Source organism: Natator depressus, chromosome 3 (assembly GCF_965152275.1).
Source record: "Natator depressus isolate rNatDep1 chromosome 3, rNatDep2.hap1, whole genome shotgun sequence".
Taxonomy (NCBI): domain Eukaryota; kingdom Metazoa; phylum Chordata; order Testudines; family Cheloniidae; genus Natator; species Natator depressus.
The window spans coordinates 56,840,821-56,861,571 of NC_134236.1; the positions used below are offsets into that span (position 1 = coordinate 56,840,821).

At 43.6% G+C, this 20,751-nt stretch overlaps 1 protein-coding gene across 1 annotated transcript in view; it reads left to right on the forward strand.

The window, feature by feature from the left end:
• Nucleotides 1-20,751, forward strand: part of COL19A1 (collagen type XIX alpha 1 chain) — a 315,358-nt gene that overhangs the window by 275,205 nt on the left and 19,402 nt on the right. Inside the window, exons 43-46 of the mRNA XM_074947919.1 lie at nt 4,965-5,000; nt 5,379-5,423; nt 16,816-16,977; nt 18,126-18,192. Coding sequence (XP_074804020.1) covers nt 4,965-5,000; nt 5,379-5,423; nt 16,816-16,977; nt 18,126-18,192 — 310 coding nt within the window. The remainder of the gene's footprint in view (nt 1-4,964; nt 5,001-5,378; nt 5,424-16,815; nt 16,978-18,125; nt 18,193-20,751) is intronic.

Below are 20,751 nucleotides of genomic sequence, written 5' to 3' on the forward strand. Positions count from 1 at the left end.
GAGAGCCTAGGCTGAGTCTGATGGGCTGGCATTTACAACTAAGAATATCATTTTTTAAATTGGGCAATGTGGAAGTAAGTGAGCAAGGTTATAAAACCTGTATAGAACCTGTACTTATTCTACTTTACTTTCTTCCACATCAAATTTACCCAGTTTAAAAAGTCGTCTGAAACTCTACATTTGTTAATGCAGCCCCAAAGCTGTAGTAGTGACTGCCGTTGCCACTGGGGATAAAATTTAGGAGATCTCCAGAGAGAGAGAGAGAGAGAAATCTATTCCTCATTTCCCTCAGCATGATCTCTCTCCCTGCCTCAATCAATTTACTGTATGAGCAAATGCATAGTCCTCATAGAATTGCATTTACAGTGTGCAAGGAAAATGCTCTCCATGTGCATATTCCTCAAATTCTTCCTTCTCACTCAGCAGAACCACACTGGTTCTGCTGCATCTGGGGCCCTCTGTGACTGTGTGGAGAGGGGTCTGGATTTATCACAAATTGAATTCAAATATTTCCGGGTTATTTAGAACAATGGGCACTTAGGTTGGTTTATAGCTTTACCTTCAACTTCCCTTTTCATCTATTCTCTGAAATGTTGCAGCAATTAAGGGCCAATAGCTACAATAAGAGCAATGTGTGCCATATGTTAGTGCATGTGTAGAATTGGGAACATTTGCATTCAGTTCCATATCCATGTTGTGGAAAACAAGTCACACCATCTGTTTGGTTCAAACAGTCTGAGGTCTTTTATTGAATACAAGCATGCAGGGAGAGGGAGACAGAGATGGTCACACGCAGGTACCACCCTGTTCTCTCTCTGTCCTGCCCCTATAATACCAGTCTTATATAGGTTACAAATCCAAGCCAAATGATACATTTCCTTATTTTTATCACTCAAGCATTGTTAGTAAAGCCTTATAAGGAGATAAAATAAAACGGTTTCATAATTAGTACTGTGCTGATGCACTTTGTTATTATCAGGTTTCAGAGTAACAGCCGTGTTAGTCTGTATTCGTAAAAAGAAAAAAGAAAAGGAGTACTTGTGGCACCTTAGAGACTAACCAGTTTATTTGAGCATGAGCTTTCGTAAGCTACAGCTCACTTCATCGGATGCATAGCATATTGTGGAAACTGCAGAAGACATTATATACACACAGAGACCATGAAACAAAACTTCCTCCCACCCCACTGTCCTGCTCGTAACAGCTTATCTAAAGTGATCATCAAGGAGGGCCATTTCCAGCACAAATCCAGGTTTTCTCACCCTTTCCCCCCCCCCCCCCCACAGACACACATACAAACTCACTCTCCTGCTGGTAATAGCCCATCCCTCTTTGAAACCTCTCTTTATAATGCGCATGATAATCAAGGTGGGTCATTTCCAGCACTAATCCAGGTTTTCTCACCACCACCCACCCCCCCCACACACACCCCCCTCCAAAAACCACACACACAAACTCACTCTCCTGCTGGCAATAGCTCATCTTACAATGTGCACAGCAATAATCCAAGTTTAACCAGAACGTCTTGGGGGGGGGGGGGGTTGTAGGAAAAAAACAAGGGGAGATAGGCTACCTTGCATAATGACTTAGCCACTCCCAGTCTCTATTCAAGCCCAAATTAATAGTATCCAATTTGCAAATGAATTCCAATTCAGCAGTTTCTCGCTGGAGTCTGGATTTGAAGTTTTTTTGCTTTAAGATAGCGACCCTCATGTCTGTGATTGCGTGACCAGAGAGATTGAAGTGTTCTCCGACTGGTTTATGAATGTTATAATTCTTAACATCTGATTTGTGTCCATTTATTCTTTTACGTAGAGACTGTCCAGTTTGACCAATGTACATGGCAGAGGGGCATTGCTGGCACATGATGGCATATATCACATTGGTGGATGTGCAGGTGAACGAGCCTCTGATAGTGTGGCTGATGTTGTTAGGCCCTGTGATGGTGTTCCCTGAATAGATATGTGGGCACAGTTGGCAACGGGCTTTGTTGCAAGGATAGGTTCCTGGGTTAGTGGTTCTGTTGTGTGGTATGTGGTTGTTGGTGAGTATTCGCTTCAGGTTGGGGGGCTGTCTGTAGGCAAGGACTGGCCTTTCTCCCAAGATTTGTGAGAGTGTTGGGTCATCCTTCAGGATAGGTTGTAGATCCTTAATAATGCGTTGGAGGGGTTTTACTACCCAAGATCCATAAACCTGGAAATCCTGGGCGCCCCATCATCTCAGGCATTGGCACCCTGACAGCAGGATTGTCCGGCTATGTAGACTCACTCCTCAGGCCCTACGCTACCAGCACTCCCAGCTACCTTCGAGACACCACTGACTTCCTGAGGAAACTACAATCCATTGGTGATCTTCCTGAAAACACCATCCTGGCCACTATGGATGTAGAAGCCCTCTACACCAACATTCCACACAAAGATGGACTACAAGCCATCAAGAACACTATCCCCGATAATGTCACGGCTAACCTGGTGGCTGAACTTTGTGACTTTGTCCTTACCCATAACTATTTTACATTTGGGGACAATGTATACCTTCAGATCAGCGGCACTGCTATGGGTACCCGCATGGCCCCACAGTATGCCAACATTTTTATGGCTGATTTAGAACAACGCTTCCTCAGCTCTCGTCCCCTAACGCCCCTACTTTACTTGCGCTATATTGATGACATCTTCATCATCTGGACCCATGGAAAAGAAGCCCTTGAGGAATTCCACCATGATTTCAACAATTTCCATCCCACCATCAACCTCACCCTGGACCAGTCCACACAAGAGAACCACTTCCTGGACACTACGGTGCTAATAAGTGATGGTCACATAAACACCACCCTATACCGGAAACCTACTGAACGCTATGCTTACCTACATGCCTCCAGCTTCCATCCAGACCACACCACACGATCCATTGTCTACAGCCAAGCTCTACGATACAACCGCATTTGCTCCAACCCCTGAGACAGAGACAAACACCTACAAGATCTCTGTCAAGCGTTCTTACAACTACAATACCCACCTGCTGAAGTGAAGAAACAGACTGACAGAGCCAGAAGAGTACCCAGAAGTCACCTACTACAGGACAGGCCCAACAAAGAAAATAACAGAGCGCCAGTAGCCATCATCTTCAGCCCCCAACTAAAACCTCTCCAACACATCATCAAGGATCTACAACCTATCCTGAAGGACAACCCATCACTCTCACAGATCTTGGGAGACAGGCCAGTCCTTGCTTACAGACAGCCCCCCAACCTGAAGCAAATACTCACCAGCAACCACCCACCACACAACAAAAACACTAACCCAGGAACCTATCCTTGCAACAAAGCCCGTTGCCAACTGTGCCCACATATCTATTCAGGGAACACCATCACAGGGCCTAACAACATCAGCCACACTATCAGAGGCTCGTTCACCTGCACATCCACCAATGTGATATATGCCATCATGTGCCAGCAATGCCCCTCTGCCATGTACATTGGTCAAACTGGACAGTCTCTACGTAAAAGAATAAATGGACACAAATCAGATGTTAAGAATTATAACATTCATAAACCAGTCGGAGAACACTTCAATCTCTCTGGTCACGCAATCACAGACATGAGGGTCGCTATCTTAAAGCAAAAAAACTTCAAATCCAGACTCCAGCGAGAAACTGCTGAATTGGAATTCATTTGCAAATTGGATACTATTAATTTGGGCTTGAATAGAGACTGGGAGTGGCTAAGTCATTATGCAAGGTAGCCTATCTCCCCTTGTTTTTTTCCTACAACCCCCCCCCCCCCCCCCAAGACGTTCTGGTTAAACTTGGATTATTGCTGTGCACATTGTAAGATGAGCTATTGCCAGCAGGAGAGTGAGTTTGTGTGTGTGGTTTTTGGAGGGGTGTGTGTGTGTGGGGGGGGGGGTGGTGGTGAGAAAACCTGGATTAGTGCTGGAAATGACCCACCTTGATTATCATGCGCATTATAAAGAGAGGTTTCAAAGAGGGATGGGCTATTACCAGCAGGAGAGTGAGTTTGTATGTGTGTCTGTGGGGAGGGGGGGGGAAGGGTGAGAAAACCTGGATTTGTGCTGGAAATGGCCCTCCTTGATGATCACTTTAGATAAGCTGTTACGAGCAGGACAGTGGGGTGGGAGGAAGTTTTGTTTCATGGTCTCTGTGTGTATATAATGTCTTCTGCAGTTTCCACAATATGCTATGCATCCGATGAAGTGAGCTGTAGCTCACGAAAGCTCATGCTCAAATAAACTGGTTAGTCTCTAAGGTGCCACAAGTACTCCTTTTCTTTTTTCTTTTTGTTATTATCAAGATCTGCGGTTTGATTGTGGCAGCATCTTGTCTAAGGGCTTTTGCAGGGTTGGTGGGGGGGGTTGCATATAATGGACAGCTAGGAACTTTTGGCCCTTTATCTTTTTTCTAGCTAGAGGTTGGCCTAGTCCATTTTCTGGGTCAAATGCCACTGCCCAGCATACGCAAATGCTTAGCTTAAGCTAAGTCTTACAGGATGCAGGCCTGTAGGCCTCTTGCGTTACCGCTCTTGCCTATGTTGCATATAATGCATAGATCTTGCCGCAGACTGGGATGGGGTAGGGTCAACAATAATTTTCCCCCACATCCATAAAGACTCTGACTTGCAGAATTCCAAATTCAGTTGTCATTCAAAATTGCATCATCATAGAATAACGTGTTGACTAAGATGTTATTTTACCTCCTCATCTCCAATCTAGCATGTTGTGGCAGTGCAGTTTAAGCTCAAACTTTCTTCTCTGTCACATCTTCCAGCTCTTTACGCTTGACTTCAGCCGTCACCAAAACACGAACGTCTGACTCAGCTATTTATCTTTACAAATATTTATTAGTGCCATCACAGATCTAAAGGTTTTCCTTGCCTGTTTCTTATTTTTTAAAGTATTTATTTACCTGCGGTTATAGTAAATTGTTAAAACACAGTTTTCTCTTTATAGGGAATAAATGGAAAAGATGGATTGCCAGGACCTCAGGTAGGAAAACATAATTTGGAATGGTTTCAGAGTAGCAGCCGTGTTAGTCTGTATTCGCAAAAAGAAAAGGAGTACTTGTGGCACCTTAGAGACTAACAAATTTATTTGAGCATAAGCTTTCATGAGCTACAGCTCACTTTATCAGATGCATCCGATGAAGTGAGCTGTAGCTCACGAAAGCTTATGCTCAAATAAATTTGTTAGTCTCTAAGGTGCCACAAGTACTCCTTTTATAATTTGGAATGTTCATATATTTCATATTTCACAGGTAATGTAACTGTTAGTCCTAGACAATTACTTTCAGCTGTGTTAATAAATTAATGTATAATCAAGTCGTTAAGCAAGGTATTTTACATTTTCAAAAAAAATTATTTTCAGGGTCAGATGGGAAGAGCAGGTGACAGAGGTCCCAAAGGAGAACGTGTAAGTCTTGGTGTAATAATCCTTTCTAGTATATACCATTATTTGACTTTGCGCTTTGGAGAACATCCAGATGTCTGTCTAGTATACTTTTAAATCTTTGAGACAAAAGCAACAAATATTTTTTTGTGAGAACTCTATTAAGTGTCGGCTTTTAGGTCTTGAGAAGTTCAGGACCAGAGGCCCCCCTGAATTGGGGAACTAGAATTTTAGAGGAAAAACTCAGCATTTGTGACGAAAAAAGGTTTGTAACATTTTTTCCTAGCAAAGATGGCCTTGACAATATAAATCAATCACTAAGTTGGAAAGGAACAAGCAGCAAAGCTCTACTGCAGCAATGGGCAGTTGAGGGAGCAATAAAGGTTCTCCCCTTCACTCCCCAGGAACCCAGCACGCACATATGTTTTATATAAAATGATTCAGTTAAGTTTGAGTCAGGCAGTCAAGAAATCATCTCAGTTAGGCAGCCCCGTGCATAGCAGTGTGACTATGGTGCCCAGGAATCAGTTATATTTTGGGGAGGTGACAAAAAATTATTTTGCAGGCTCACCCAAAAATGCTAGTTCTAGTTCTGTCTCCATCAGCAGTTCTCCACTGGCGATGTGTCTCTGTTCCTCAGAAATAAAGCCCCACAATTGCAGTGTAACATCATCAACAACACATTTTAGTTGGAGAATCAGAAAATTCTGTCCCTACGGTGGGAACGGCGAACTGCGGCCACTTGGAACTGCGGGGGACTGTGCCTGTGGACGGTCAACGTCAGCGAAATGTCTTGCAGCCCACAATCAGATTACCCTGATGGACCAGAGGTTGCCCACCACTGCCCTAGGGTAACTTGTGAGGAGGAACTAAAGATTATAGTGTGGAGAAAGAATGAAGTTTGTATCATTGTTAAAATAATTTCCACCTGCGTGGATTAACATTTTGCAATTTTCTATTCCCGCCTTTAAAAATAAAGGACCCAAATTAAACTTATGAGCCACCTTCTTATTAAACGTTCCACTATCTACAGTGTTATATTACTATACCTTGACCTTTACGGTGTTCTTTAATTTTATTGATTCTCCATACAATTAGTATCCTTTGAGATAAAGGTAAAGGAAACGGCCACCCAAACAAAGGTTGGACACTAAAACATACATTGGGTGCCCTTACAACTTTTCTAACTCTTTGAAAGTGTCAACTAGTTCTAGCAGTACTTAAATATAATTGACGGGATTCTGAGCAGCGTGGCTGCATTGGGGCAGAGGAGCCCACAAGAAGCAGCTTCAACTTCACCATTCTGCACAGTAGACATTCCTGTGCTCCGTACACTCTGCTACTAAGGAGTAAGATGCTAAAAAGGGGTAGGAGGGGGGGTCATGGCCCTTGCTCCTCTCTGCACCAGAGTTGGACTCTGACACTAGGGGGAGAAATCAATTCCATCCTAGCGGATGGAGTAGATTGTATACCTTTGCCAACAAAAAAGCCCCAGGAGCACTTATGCCTGCCCCTGCTGCTCTTCTTGGAGCACAACTTATCTCCATGTGCACTGTGTGGAAGAGCCGTACTTAAAACATTCATTCACTTTTTAGAGATAATGATGGTTCCAGTGGTACTTGCCATTTTAATTATAAAGAACCTCTCACAATCTTGTAAAACAGAAGGACCATGAATGCACCCACTGTACTTCTGTGTTTACACAATGAGGATGAAATTAGCCTCCTCTCTTGGAATCGCTTTTTCAAATTCTGCAGTTGTTCCGCAAACACTAGTCCCATTGATGTCAACTGGAGATTTGTATGGGGAACAATTGCAGAATGTACAATAGAAGTCTGCATTGCAGATAAGAGATCTGCAGTGTCAATTGGAGAGGAGAAATTTAGTTGGAGTTAGGTATTAAAGCCCTGCTCCTGTAAGAGAGATTGCAATGATTACAGAAAATAGCACAAGTCAGTTCATTCTTGCAACTGCCTCCCTTGATTTCTCTCATTCCTAGCACCAATACACCTTCTTCAGGTTGAGAGCAGCTGTAATGATTATAAAATAAGAGAAGCATTAATCCTTCAAGGGCAGAATGAAAAGGAGAAAATGTTTATAGCGTTGAGGAGTTCATATCTGAGGATTTGTAGAGTCCAGTTTGAGAAGGAATGGGACCAAGGTGGATGCATGTAGGCTGAGATAACCGTACATTCACCTTAGGTGATTAGACACTGCAATGATAGGTACTTTATAAATGGCATACAACTTGAGATGGCACTGGATGCCATTTATAAATCCTAATGACTAAGTCACTTCATCTGGCTCTGTCATCTGATTTGCCTCATGCACCCAGACTAGAGCCATGTTGGCATCCTGTGAAATAACCAGTTTTAAAAAAAAAAAAAAATGCTATTTCAGGACTTCAGTAATTTTTTGATGTAATTTTATTGGTAGAACTTCAGAATCACTTTTTTTATTAAGATAGAATATGCCCAGTATAGTATTTTTAAATTGCTATGGTATTATTAAAATACTGTAGACTCCCAGAAGTGCTTCTATCAGATCACCTGTTCCCTGCAATAGAACCTTTGTCAAAGAGAAATCAGCATTTCTAAATTTTTTGGTGAAACCCTTATCCAGGCTTAAACTACTTAATTCTAAACCAGTAAAATGGTAATTATATATATATTTGTGTCACTGAAACTCTTAAATCAGGCTTCTTGTAAATCTACTTTATTTCAGGTTGCTATTTTGTTCATAGTCTAGTTTGAATTCATAATGATGGCAAAGCAGAATTGGGTCTGTTGAAGTTTCTTCCAGGCCCAACTTCAATCTAAAAAAGAGAAATCATACCAATGGTTATTCTTCTTCCAGCTTTCAATATACTCACTCCAGAACAGGATTTTCTCATCAGTCTCATTTTAGAATGCTTCTCTGGCATTCAGTTTGCCAAGGAAAAACTACTACATTGGGCCTGATCCTTGAGTCCTTATTCAATCAGAACTCCCATTAGAATCAGGAAGGAGCCCATTTTATGAAAACTGTAGGAGATCTGTATCTGGGGATGACATCAGGATCCTTCCCCTACTTTAGATTTTTCAAGATGCTCCAGTCGTTTCCTGTATGCTTTAGGAAGTCTGCAAGAGAGAAGCCCTCTCCTATAAATCTTAGATGCTTCGTACTTGAGAAAGCACTTTAAGTCTCCACTCTCTGCAGAGCTCCTAAACTGCATCAGCGCTGGGCTTCTTCAGCCAACATCCTTCAAAGCAGGCATAATTCTTTTCCTACTCTCTTCCCCCCTTACAAGTTCCACAATGACTGAGACAAGGATTCCACTGGAACCTTCATTGCATTTATTATTTATTAGTAGCATCTGGGCAACTAGCCATGGACCAGGACCCCACAGTTTTCTGCGCTGTTAAATACTTGCACACCTTACAGAGGTGAATTATCTGGATTAACTATGCATGTGCAGCAAAGCCTTCTTCAGATGTATTATATTGTTTTCACCCAAAAATACAATACGCATGCTCAGTAGACTTCCATGAGAACCTAAATGGCTGCAAATTAATGTGCTTCAGTAATACTGACAGAGAAGCTGTCTAAAAAACATCATGTTAATGTATTCTCTGAATACATAGCTATAAGAGAATGTTATTGTGTCACTCTGATGTCTTAAATGTGCACTACTGTTAGCAGTTTGGGACAGGTTACATTGATAGATTGGTGACAGGTTTCAGAGCGGTAGGCGTGTTAGTCTGTATCAGCAAAAACAATGAGGGGTCCTTGTGGCACCTTAGAGACTAACATATTTATTTGGGCATAAGCTTTTGTGGGCTAGAACCCACTTCATCAGATGCATGGAGTGGAAAATACAGGAGCAGGTATAAATACACGAAAAGATGGGAGTTGCCTTACCAAGTGTGAGGTCAGTCTAATGAGACAATTCAACTAACAGTAGGATACCAAGGGAGGAAAAATAACCTTTGTAGTGGTAATGAGAGTGGCCCATTTCAAACAGTTGACAAGAAGCTGTGAGTAACAGTGGGGGGAAATTAGGTTTAGGTTTTGTAATGACCCAACCACTCCAAGTCTTTATTCAGGCCTAATGCGATGGTGTCCAGTTTGCAAATTAATTCCAGTTCTGCAGTTTCACGTTGGAGTTTGTTTTTGAAGTTGTTTTGTTGAAGAATTGCCACTTTTAGGTCTGTTATTGAGTGACCAGGGAGATTGACGTGTTCTCCTACTGGTTTTTGAATATTATAATTCCTGATGTCAGATTTGTGTCCATTTATTCTTTTGCGAAGAGAATACAACAAAAGTTATTTTTCCCCCCTTAGCATCCTACTGTTAATTGAATTGTCTCATTAGACTGACCTCACACTTGGTAAGGCAACTCCCATCTTTTTATGTATTTATACCGGCTCCTATATTTTCCACTCCATGCATCTTATGAAGTGAGTTCTAGCCCATGAAAGCTTATGCCCAGATTAATTTGTTAGTCTGTAAGGTGCCACAAGGACTCCTTATTGTTTTTATTAATATATTGGGTGGTGAGGTTACAGGGTTTGGGGATTCTTCTTCGAGTGCTTGCTCATGTCGATTCCTTTCTAGGTGTGTGCACACCCACGTGTGCAGCTGTCGGAGATATTTGCCTTAGTGGTACCCGTAGGGTCAGCTGTGGCACCCTCTAGAGTGCAGCGCTCATGCCGCAGTATATCAGGCATCACCAGCCCATGCCCTCTCAGTTCCTTCTTACCGCCTATGGCGGTCAGTCAGAGCGCCTCTCTTGCTTGACAAGAGCTAGAAGTTTTCGTCTCTTGGACTTCGGGCCTCTTGTACATTGTTGATAGTGTTAAATAGTTGTTAAGTGTTAGATTGTTAGGGTCCCAGCGGGGACCTTGCCCCAGGCGGGGCATGCCGCGGGCTCCTGAGTTTAAGCCCTGCTCGGACTGCAGCAGGACTGTGCCTGTGAGTGACCCCCATAACAGCTGCCTTAAGTGCTTGGGGGAGTCACACATCAAGGAGCATTGCTGGATCTGCAAGAACTTTCAGCCCCACACCCAAAAGGAGAGGGATATTCACCTCAGGGCTCTCCAGATGGAGTTTGCCCTCTGTCCGGCTTCCGAGCCTTTCACGCAGGCCGCACCGAGTGCCCCAGTCTTCATGCGCAGTGCATCACCAGCGCCTGGCTCTTCCCGGCACTGTTCGCCATTGTCAGTATCGAAGAAAAGGCTAAAAAGCTGTCTCTGGCACTGAGCAAGAAGAGCCAGGGGTCATCCAGCAAAGGGCCCAGGTCCGCCTGCCACCCTTCTCCGGAGCCACGCAAGCGTGCCTCCACGACTGGGGCTCTTAGCCCCCTTAAAGTTCCACCACCGACTCCTAAGAGCGGTATGGGACCCGCAACCCTGCCTGCACCATCGTCATCCCAAGCCCAGGCACTGAGAGAGCTCAGGTCTCCACCTTGGTGCTTCAGGAACAGGCTAAGGCTCACCGAGAAGGCAAGCCTGCCGTGAAGACCCCTCAAGGGGCATGGGAGCACTGCCAGTCACCAGACAAGAAACATCGATCTCTACTGTGTAGAGAATCCAGAGACAGGTACCAATCTTGTCATCGGTCACCCTGACTCTCCTCCCGGTCTCCTCGGCACTACTGTCTGGCACAGGGTCGATGCTCCCCATACTATGACCAACATCATTCACCCTCTCACTGATCTACCTCTAGACGTCGGTCCCAATTGTCGGCACCATAGGAATGCTGCCCATCTTATTGCTGGTTTCCATGACACCGGTTCCCCCAACACTGATCTCCCCAACACCAGGACCACACTCCCCGATACAGTCACTGATCAATTAAGCCTGGCCAGCGATCACCGGTAGCTCTGACCAGTAAACAGACTCAGGCATCGACAGCTCCTCCCTGGTAACTAGAAGGTTGTTCCTCTGGCACAGAGACTCAGTTCAGCCCATCACCCAGTCTCAACGACAGGATTGGGCACCGGAGCCTGCTCCATCGTCCACAGCACCGCAGTTGCAGCAAGACCAGTGGCCAACACAGTTTCTGTATTGGGGAGCATGGGGCATTCCAGTGATGATGATGCCCCCTTTGCATCGCTCCTCAGTGGCCGCATCAGAGCAGCAGTCTGCGGCGCCACCAGCACTGGGCCCAGTACTGGAAGCCCGTTCCGAGGTTGGGGTAGAGCATCCTAAACTGTACCCAACTCTAAACCTCCCTTTCCAGTGATGGCCAAGCCCTCAGTGCCTCCACCAGAGGCCAAGTCTTCCTCATCTTTCCTGGATAAGGCGGCCGCAGGACCTTCCTGGGCTAGCCCCCCGGAAGACTTTAGAGAACATCAAGCCTTTCTGTGGTGGGTGGCCGAGAACTTGGGGCTTAAGGTGCAGAGATGACTGAGCAGGAGGACATCCTTTTCAATGTCCTCTCAGCCTCCACGCCTGCCTGGGACGCCCTGCCCGTACACGACGGGATCCTCAAGATTTCCAAGTCACTGTGGCAGATTCCATCCTCAGGCCTGCTCACCTCAAAATGGGCCGAGAAAAAATATTTTGTGCCAACCAAAGGTTTTGAGTACCTTTATACTCACCCACACCCAGGCTCGCTGGTTGTGTCTGCAGCCAACGAAAAGTACAAGCAGGTTCCCACTGCCTCTACTCTCAAAAATAAAGAAGCCAAAAATCTCTATTTATTTGGCAGAAAAAAATTATTCAAAAGCTAGCCTACAATTCTGGGTGGTGAACCATCAGGTCCTGCTGGGCCAATACAATTTTGATCTTTGCGACAGTCTTAAAAAGTTCCAGGATTCCCTTCCTGAGGGTCAGGCTCAGGAGTTTGGCACACACGTACGTGCAGCTGATGGGCCACATGGCAGCATGCAAGTATGTGGTCAGTCGTGCCCAGCTTCATCTGCAACACCTGCAGACATGGCTGGCAATGGTTTACGTTCCCAGCAGACACCCCCTGGACCGAGTGGTCACGGTACCAAACCACGTCCTCTTGTCCATGGACTGGTGGCTGGACCCCAAGTCAGTGCTGCAGGGAGTTCCCTTTGTGTCCCCATCACCATAGCTCACCGTGGTCTTGGACGCGTCGGTCCTGGGCTGGAGGGCCCACCTGGGTAAGCTCAACACCCAGGGCCGCTGTCTGCAGCATAATATAGCCCTTCATATCAACGTCAGGGAGCTCAAGGTGGTGCGCCTGGCCTGTCAGGCCTTCTTGCCCCACCTGAGAGGCAAGGTGGTGCAGGTTCTCACAGACAATTTTGCGTGTGGCATGCCATCCATCTGGTGGCCGCCCACCTGCCTCCATGGTCGGGAACGCTGATGTACGCCTTTCCGCCCATGCCGTTTATCCACAGGGTCCTGCTAAAGGTAAAGCAAGACAAAGCATCTGTCATCCTCATAGCCCTGGCCTTGCCAGGACTGGTTCGGCATGCTGCTGAGTCTTTCGGTGACTGACCTGTTGCAGTTACCTCTCCAGCCAGATCTGCTGTCCCAGAACCGCAGCAATCTGCTGCAACCGAACCTGGCATTGCTGCACCTGATGGTGTGGCTGCTGCATGGCTAAGTACAGAAGAGCGGGAGGGCCGCCACATGGTCGTCCATTCATACGTTCACATCACACTATGCGTTGACCCAGCAGGCTCAAGATGACGCTGGCTTTGGCAGATCAGTGCTACAAGCTCCACGACGGTGCACTCTGAGCCCGCCTCCATTGATACTGCTTGCGAGTCACCTAGAATGGAATCGACGCAAGCACTCGAAGAAGAAAAACGGTTACCTACCATTCATCACTGTTGTTCTTCGAGATGTGTTGCTCATGTCCATTCCATTACCCGGCCTCCTGCCCCTCTGTCGGAGTTGTCAGCAAGAAGGAACTGAGAGGGTGTGGGCTGGCAGCGCCTGACATACCATGGCATGAGCGCGGAACTCTACAGGGTGCCACAGCCGGCCGTACGGGAACCACTAAGACAAAAATCTCTGACGGCCGGCACATGGGCACGCACACAATTAGAATGGAATGGACATGAGCAACACATCTCGAAGAGCAACAGTTACAAAAGGTAAGTAACTGGGGGTTTTTTGCAGTTACAGCCTTTCCACAGTTCATTATGTCTGCACACTTACCAAAGTCAATTTAAACCCCAGTCAGAAATTCATTCTGATTTCAGTTAATTCAGTAAAATATCACAAATCACAAGGGTCTTTATACCGAAGCTCTAATTATAGTGATTAATAAGCTCTAACTCACTGGAAATCAGAGATTTGGTCAAATGACTGATAAAAAGAGATCTCTAACAGTACAGCCTTCCCTTTCTCTGTGTCCTTTTTATCATGCAGTCTTTAAGTATGTGTTCTTACTCCTACAATGTACAGTTACAATTTTACTGTGAGTGAGTAATACTTCAAACCTCTGTATAGTTAACCAATACTTCATTGTATTGCAGTCTATTAATCCATCTAATAAACTTGTTTACTTTACTCTTATTACTGTACATTAAGGATTTCATCCAAAAAAGTTAATAAATTCTTTGTTCTAGTCGCTTCCAGTAGTGTAACTTAACATTAATTTTAAGTGGTGCAGCAAGGAGAGTCAGTGACCCTTAAGGGCCATCAGTTGTTCATTAGCAGTCCAAATGCATGACTTGCTGCATTCTGTTCCACAGCTTAAGTTCAGCAGACTAATAACAAATATATTAAGTCATTTTTAAAGATGTAATTCCTTCATACAAAACAAATCAAGTGACATCTCAGCCAGGAACACACAAGACCTGATGAAAGCTGTAGCTGGCTGAAACATTGACCTTTGATTTGTTTTGTTTTCAGGGAAGTAAATCATTAAAAACAAAAAGAAAAGGAGTACTTGTGGCACCTTAGAGACTAACAAATTTATTTGAGCATAAGCTTCCATGAGCTACAGCTCACTTCATCGGATACAACTTCTTCTATCTGCTATTATTTTGATGAATTGAAACTGTGGAACACGCCAAGTCCAGAAAAACACATGCACTTAATTTCTTATAGTTTTACTATCAAGGTCAAATACCAAATCTGTTCAAATGTCTACTGTATTTCTTTTCTCTAATTTGTGCCTGGTATATTAAGTCTATATATTCCTTATTACAATATCATGACAATGGCACATAAATACCCCATTGATTTATTATCAACTGACTCAGTAGAAACTGTAAAAAGAAAAGGAGGACTTGTGGCACCTTAGAGACTAACAAATTTATTTGAGCATAAGCTTTCATGAGCTACAGCTCACTTCATCGGATGCATTCAGTCATGCAACATTATGCAAGGCACTGAATTTAGCTGTATGGAGTGGAAATCTATCAACTTCATGAAAAAACTCATACAGATACAGACAGACATCATCTTCCTTTCCAAATGCAAACAGATGGACATCATACCAAAAGGACTGAAGGTAAAAAATCCATTCTGACAGCTTGTGCCACACGCTCTCAAAAAAACTGCAGAACCACCTTATCAACATCCTCTACAGCAAACAGGGAAAGATTAAGAAAGAGCTTTCAAAACTGGATACTCTCATAAAAAACCAACCTTCCACACAACATTATGCAAAGTAGAAACTGTGTTGCTATGATATATTTCTTTCCCTTCCCTTTTTGTGTGCACTAGAGCAGAAGTGGCCAAAATATGGCCTATGGCACAAATGTAGCCCACAGAGTTCTGCAATGCATCATATGGCTACACTCAGTTTAATAGGGAGGCATGTCCCATTGAGAACACAAGTCAAATTCCAGTGCAGCTCCCATTTAGGCACAGCTTGTAGATACTTGCTGTACTGAATGCTAATTCGTATTCAGCTCCCCTTAACATTTCATTGAACTGCTAGCGTTTAGCAATTTTTTTCTCTTTACAGTATAACTCCTGTTAGCCTATTTATATGTATCTTGTGTCCCTTCTACCCTGTTTCATGTGTTACCCTCTACAGCAGGGGTGGGCAAACTTTTTGGCCTGAGGGCCACATCAGGGAATAGAAACTGTATGGTGGGCCATGAATGCTCACAAATTTGGGGTTGGGGTGCGGGAGGGGTGAGGGCTCTGGTTGGGGGTGTGGGCTCTGGGGTGGGACTGGGGAAGAGGAGTTTGGGGTGTAGGAGGGTGCTCTGGGCTGGGACCGAGGAATTCGGAGGGCGTGAGGGGGATCAGGGGTGCGGGAAGGGGTGCAGGTTCTGGCTGGGGGTGCAGGCTCTGGGGATGAGAGGTTTGGGGTGCAGCAGGGTGCTCCGTGCTGGGATCGAGGGGTTTGGAGAGCGGGAGGGGGATCAGGGCTTGGGCAGGGGGTTGGGCCATGGGGAGAGGCTCAGGCGTGCAGGCTCCGAGCGGCGCTTACTTCAAGCGGCTCCCAGAAGCAGTGGCATGTCCCTTCTCGGGCCCCTACACATGGAGCGGGGCCATGCGGTTGCTTCCGGGAGCCACGCAGTGCGGCCCCCAACCCTGCATCCCAGAGCAGGGCCGTGCCGCGGCTTCCAGGAGCCGTGTGGTGCGGCCCCCGCCCCGGTGCCCCAGCAGGGGCTTCTGGACCGGCTTAAAACAGCTCATGAGCCGGATCCGGCCCGCAGGCCGTAGTTTGCCCACCCCTGCTCTACAACCTGCTGCTGTTAGGGGCTGTTGTAAGTCTTCACTAGAGAGAGAGAGAGAGGAAGGTTAGGCTTTCTGTGGTTCTAGTCGTTCAATAGTTTGACCTGATCCCATGTGACTTTAGGCAAGTCATTCAGTCTCTGTGGGCCTTAGATCCCCATAATCAAATGTGGATGATAGTCCTACCTCAAGGCGTGTTGTGAGGATTAATTAAAGATTGTGAGGCGCTCACATACTATGGCAGAGGGGACCATAAAAGTGTGATCGATTGATAGAAAGAAAACTGCTAGGATCTTGATCAGGCATAACGATCCAAGAGCTTTTAAGTTTATTTTCATCGATCTTAGAGAGAGACCATGTTTTGAAACCCAGTAATGCTTGGTGTTATCCTTCTGAATGGTCTTTTATTTCATTCTTGTACATCAACATTTTCTTCAGGGGTGCTGGAACAATTTGTATAGTGGGAGTGCTGAGAGCCGTTGAACCAAACTGTAAACTCTGTATATGATGTAAACCACTTCAAGTCAGGGGGTGCAGCAGCACCACCAGCACCCCCACTTCCAACACCTATGATTTTCTTTGTCATTGAATGTAAACATTACAACAGATGAAAAGAGAATATTATCTCCTTTGTTTTTCAAAGAAAGCATCAGCTTCTGAATCGTTTTCCAAATATGATTCCCTCTCCAAATGGACATCCAGTGTCATTCAGGAGAGAAGAAGTTTCTTCCCAACATTCTTGATTGAGTTTTCACATTGGTTGATTAATATATAACAACAATCTTCTCTATGATTCTTATTTTGAATAGGGAGATCAAGGTATTCCAGGGGACAGAGGTCCACAAGGTGAAAGAGGAAAACCTGGCCTTCCAGGAGAAAAGGGGGTTATAGGACCTGCTGGACCACCAGGAGACAGAGGCTACCCAGGATCACCAGGTCATCACGGTTCCCCAGGTCCTCCAGGTCTTCCGGTAAGAAAATAAAGAGCTCTGGTTGGTTGCTGGTGGAACCTAGAGAAATAAACACTGTGTGTTCTGGGGAGCAGAAATGAATCCATACATATCCAGTACAACACATCACAAATACTGAAGTTACTTTGAGCTGTGTAATTGTTCAGTTATCAAATGAAAAAAAATCAGTGCAAACAATCAAGACATCATTTTTAGTCTTCCTTTTTTGTTTGATGGTTTGTTAGTGTTCTTTACCTGAACTGTGGTAGCCTCTGCTAGACTGAAAATAGCTTAAGTTCAATTAATTAAATTTTGCTTTTGACAAATTGGATAGATGATTACTCAATACAATTAGTTTTATAAGTGAAGCTTCATAAAATAAAGACCTAAAATATAAGCTAAAGTGTGTAAGAAAGAAACACATCCCAGCCCTCTCCCCAGAAATTAGTACCTAAAAATAACACTAAATACTTCCTAACGCTGCATTGCTTCATTCACATGCCATCTGTTTTTTTCCACACACACACCATTGTGTTCTGAATATTTATTAACTTGGAAGACACAATCATTCAGATAATGGATATTTCACCCTGCTATGGTTTGAGTTATTCATCATATCAGCATTGATGATATTATTTTTGTTATTGTTGTTTATTTTTTGTACTAAAGTAGCTAGTCCCCAATCAAGATTAGCATCTCATTGTGCTACAGGAACACAGAATAAGAGACAATCCCTCCCCGCAAAGAGTTGACAATCTAAATAGACAAGTGACATACAAAGGGTGAGAATGATAAAGCAACTTTACTGGGCATCTTTAGAAAGTCTTTCACAGATTTGATAGTGACAAATTTGTGCTAAAACATATAACACAAAACATGCTTATTTTAATGATATAATCTGAAAATGTTGCTGTTATATTTCATAGGATCAGTAATTGTTCATTATATTATAATGTACCTGCAATAAACAGCCTTTGCAGCTAATTAAACACTTTAACTTCTCTTCAGTATTTAATCTCTAGTAAAAGCTTTACGTGTTTTGCTTTGTATACTACACTATCCCTTGATTAAATGTATCTATTCAGCAGCATCAGACATGTTGCTTTCAGCATGTTCTGTTTCCACATTTTTAGATTACTGATTGTGTCCCCTGTTTGTTTTTCCATCAGGCTGACACAGTTTCATTTGAAGAAATGAAAAAATACATCAGACAAGAGGTTCTTAGGGTTTTTGAAGGTAAGGAAATCAAATGTTGTACAACTAAATATAAATCTTATCTTCTGTCCTAGATGTTTACTTCTGTATAGTCTTTGTGTACCTTTTCTAAACAATTGTGCAAGAACATCCTTTCTGCTTGATTGACTATTTACACTTAGGTATCATAAGTGTTTAGCAACTATACAATTTAGCTACTGCTAATCAGGAGAAAGATCTTGGAGTCATTGTGGATCGTTCTCTGAAGACGTCCACACAGTGTGCAGCGGCAGTCAAAAAAGCAAATGGGATGTTAGGAATCATTAAAAAAGGGATAGAGACTAAGACGGAGAATATCTTATTGCCCTTATATAAATCCACGGTATGCAACATCTTTAATACTGCGCACAGATGTGGCCCCTTCATCTCAAAAAAGATATACTGGCATTAGAAAAGGTTCAGAAAAGGGCAATTAAAATGATTAAGGGTTTGGAATGGGTCCCATATGAGGAGAGATTAAAGAGGCTAGGACTTTTCAGCTTGGAAAAGAGGAGACTAAGGGGGGATATGATAGAGGTATATAAAATCATGAGTGGTGTGGAGAAAGTGCATAAGGAAAAGTTATTTACTTGTTCCCATAATATAAGAACTAGGGGCCACCAAATGAAATTAATGGGCAGCAGGTTTAAAACAAAGAAAAGGAAGTTCTTCTTCACTCAGTGCACAGTCAACCTGTGGAACTCCTTGCCTGAGGAGGTTGTGAAGGCTAGGACTATAAGAGACTTTAAAAGAGAACTGGATAAATTAATGGAGGTTAAGTCCGTTAATGGCTATTAGCCAGGATGGGTAAGGAATGATGTCCCTAGCCTCTGTTTGTCAGAGGGTGGAGATGGATGGCAGGAGAGAGATCACTTGATCGCTACCTGTTAGGTTCATTCCCTCTGGGATACCTGGTATTGGCCACTGTCGGTAGACAGGATACTGGGCTGGATGGATCTTCGGTCTGACCCAGTATGGCCTTTCTTATGTTCTTATAAAAGTGAAAGTCTATCTAATACAATCATATTCAAACAAATAACTGTTACTGCATGTTCAAAAATCTGTTAACCAGAACACTTTCTCATGTAATACAGCTTAACATTAAAAAACAAAGATTGTTCAAAATGTTAATAGCAATAGCAAAAGTAAAAAAAAAAAAGAATAGAAATTAAAATTTGAAAAATAATAAATAATAGTTGGAATGTGAAGGGCCTGATCCCACAAGGTAAACTTCCCATTGTCTTATTGCATTAACTGGACAACTTTTAGGACTGTGCAATTTTATTTCCAACTAATTCAGAAGCTCCTCATTAACTGTGTTTTGATTTAAAAGAAAACAGTTCATATACGTTGTTAATGAAGCCACAGCGTCTCTTAAATTACATTAACTGCCATTAGCTTTAAATCAAAAGCAGCTTCAAAAACAAGGTAGCATTTATTAAATTTAATTATTTTCCCTTGTGTCTTAGATGGTAAAGGTATAGCTATTAAATGAAGGTTGTTAGTAATTTTAAATGAAGATATATGGTATTTACATATTTATTCTTATTATGCCATACTCTGATAGGTAAACTGTGTTCTGTGTTTCCAGATTCTTATATCCTGCTGATTTCTCAGTTTCCCATTGGTTGTACTTTTTGCCTTATATTCCTTATTTTTCTCACAAAAATTCAATTGTGTTAGGGTTATGTGACTTCCTTTACATCTCATTGGAGGACTTTCAATTATGTGCTTTGATTGGTTCATCAAGTTCATTAAGGCACAATTCCAGTCATTTTGTATTTATTGTAGCCCTTTTTCTTAAGTAGTGAACCATTATCCTTCTTGGTTGTTCTCTGTTAAAGATGGGTGAACTGATTTGGATAAAATAAAAATATTTAATTACCCCCAAAGATTAACCCAAAATACAAATATAGGCCAAACTGCCACTGGGTTGAGGTTCACTTTAAAAAAAAAATCTATTGTTCATGTTATACACGTCTATCCTTACGGTTTCTAGTCAGGGCTGGAAGCAGAAGCACCAAATACCATGAATGGCTATGGCATTTCTGACCTAGCCCAAGGCCGGTAGGGAGGAACTCGGAATGCTAGGAGCTTACATCAATTTTGGGCAGTAGTGGCATAACTCTGAGGTCAATGAGCATAGCCAAAGCTGCATTCAGATTTTTCCGTGTCACTGTTCAGGCTCTGGAGCAGACAGGGACATGGCTAGGTTCTCCTTTCCCTCCCTCAGACTGCATTGCCCATCCCAGAGTGGTCAGCGTGTGTCTCTGTCTGTCTCTCTCTCTCTCTTGCCTTGTCTACACTGCAGAGTTTTGTCACTAAAAGGCAGCTTTTGGCGACAGAACAGTGGAGGTGTACACACTGCAATGCCACTTTTGGTGACAAAACTCTTCAGTTTCAGCGACAAAACCACCTTAACGAGAGGCATAAAGCTTTTTCTGGCAGTATAGACGTTTGTGTAGAGCAAATCATTAATGTGGAATGCTTCTCCCTTCCACACTACGAACACAGAGGCAGGCACGCAGGGGCAGATGTGTGTGTGCATGTGAGAGACTGCTA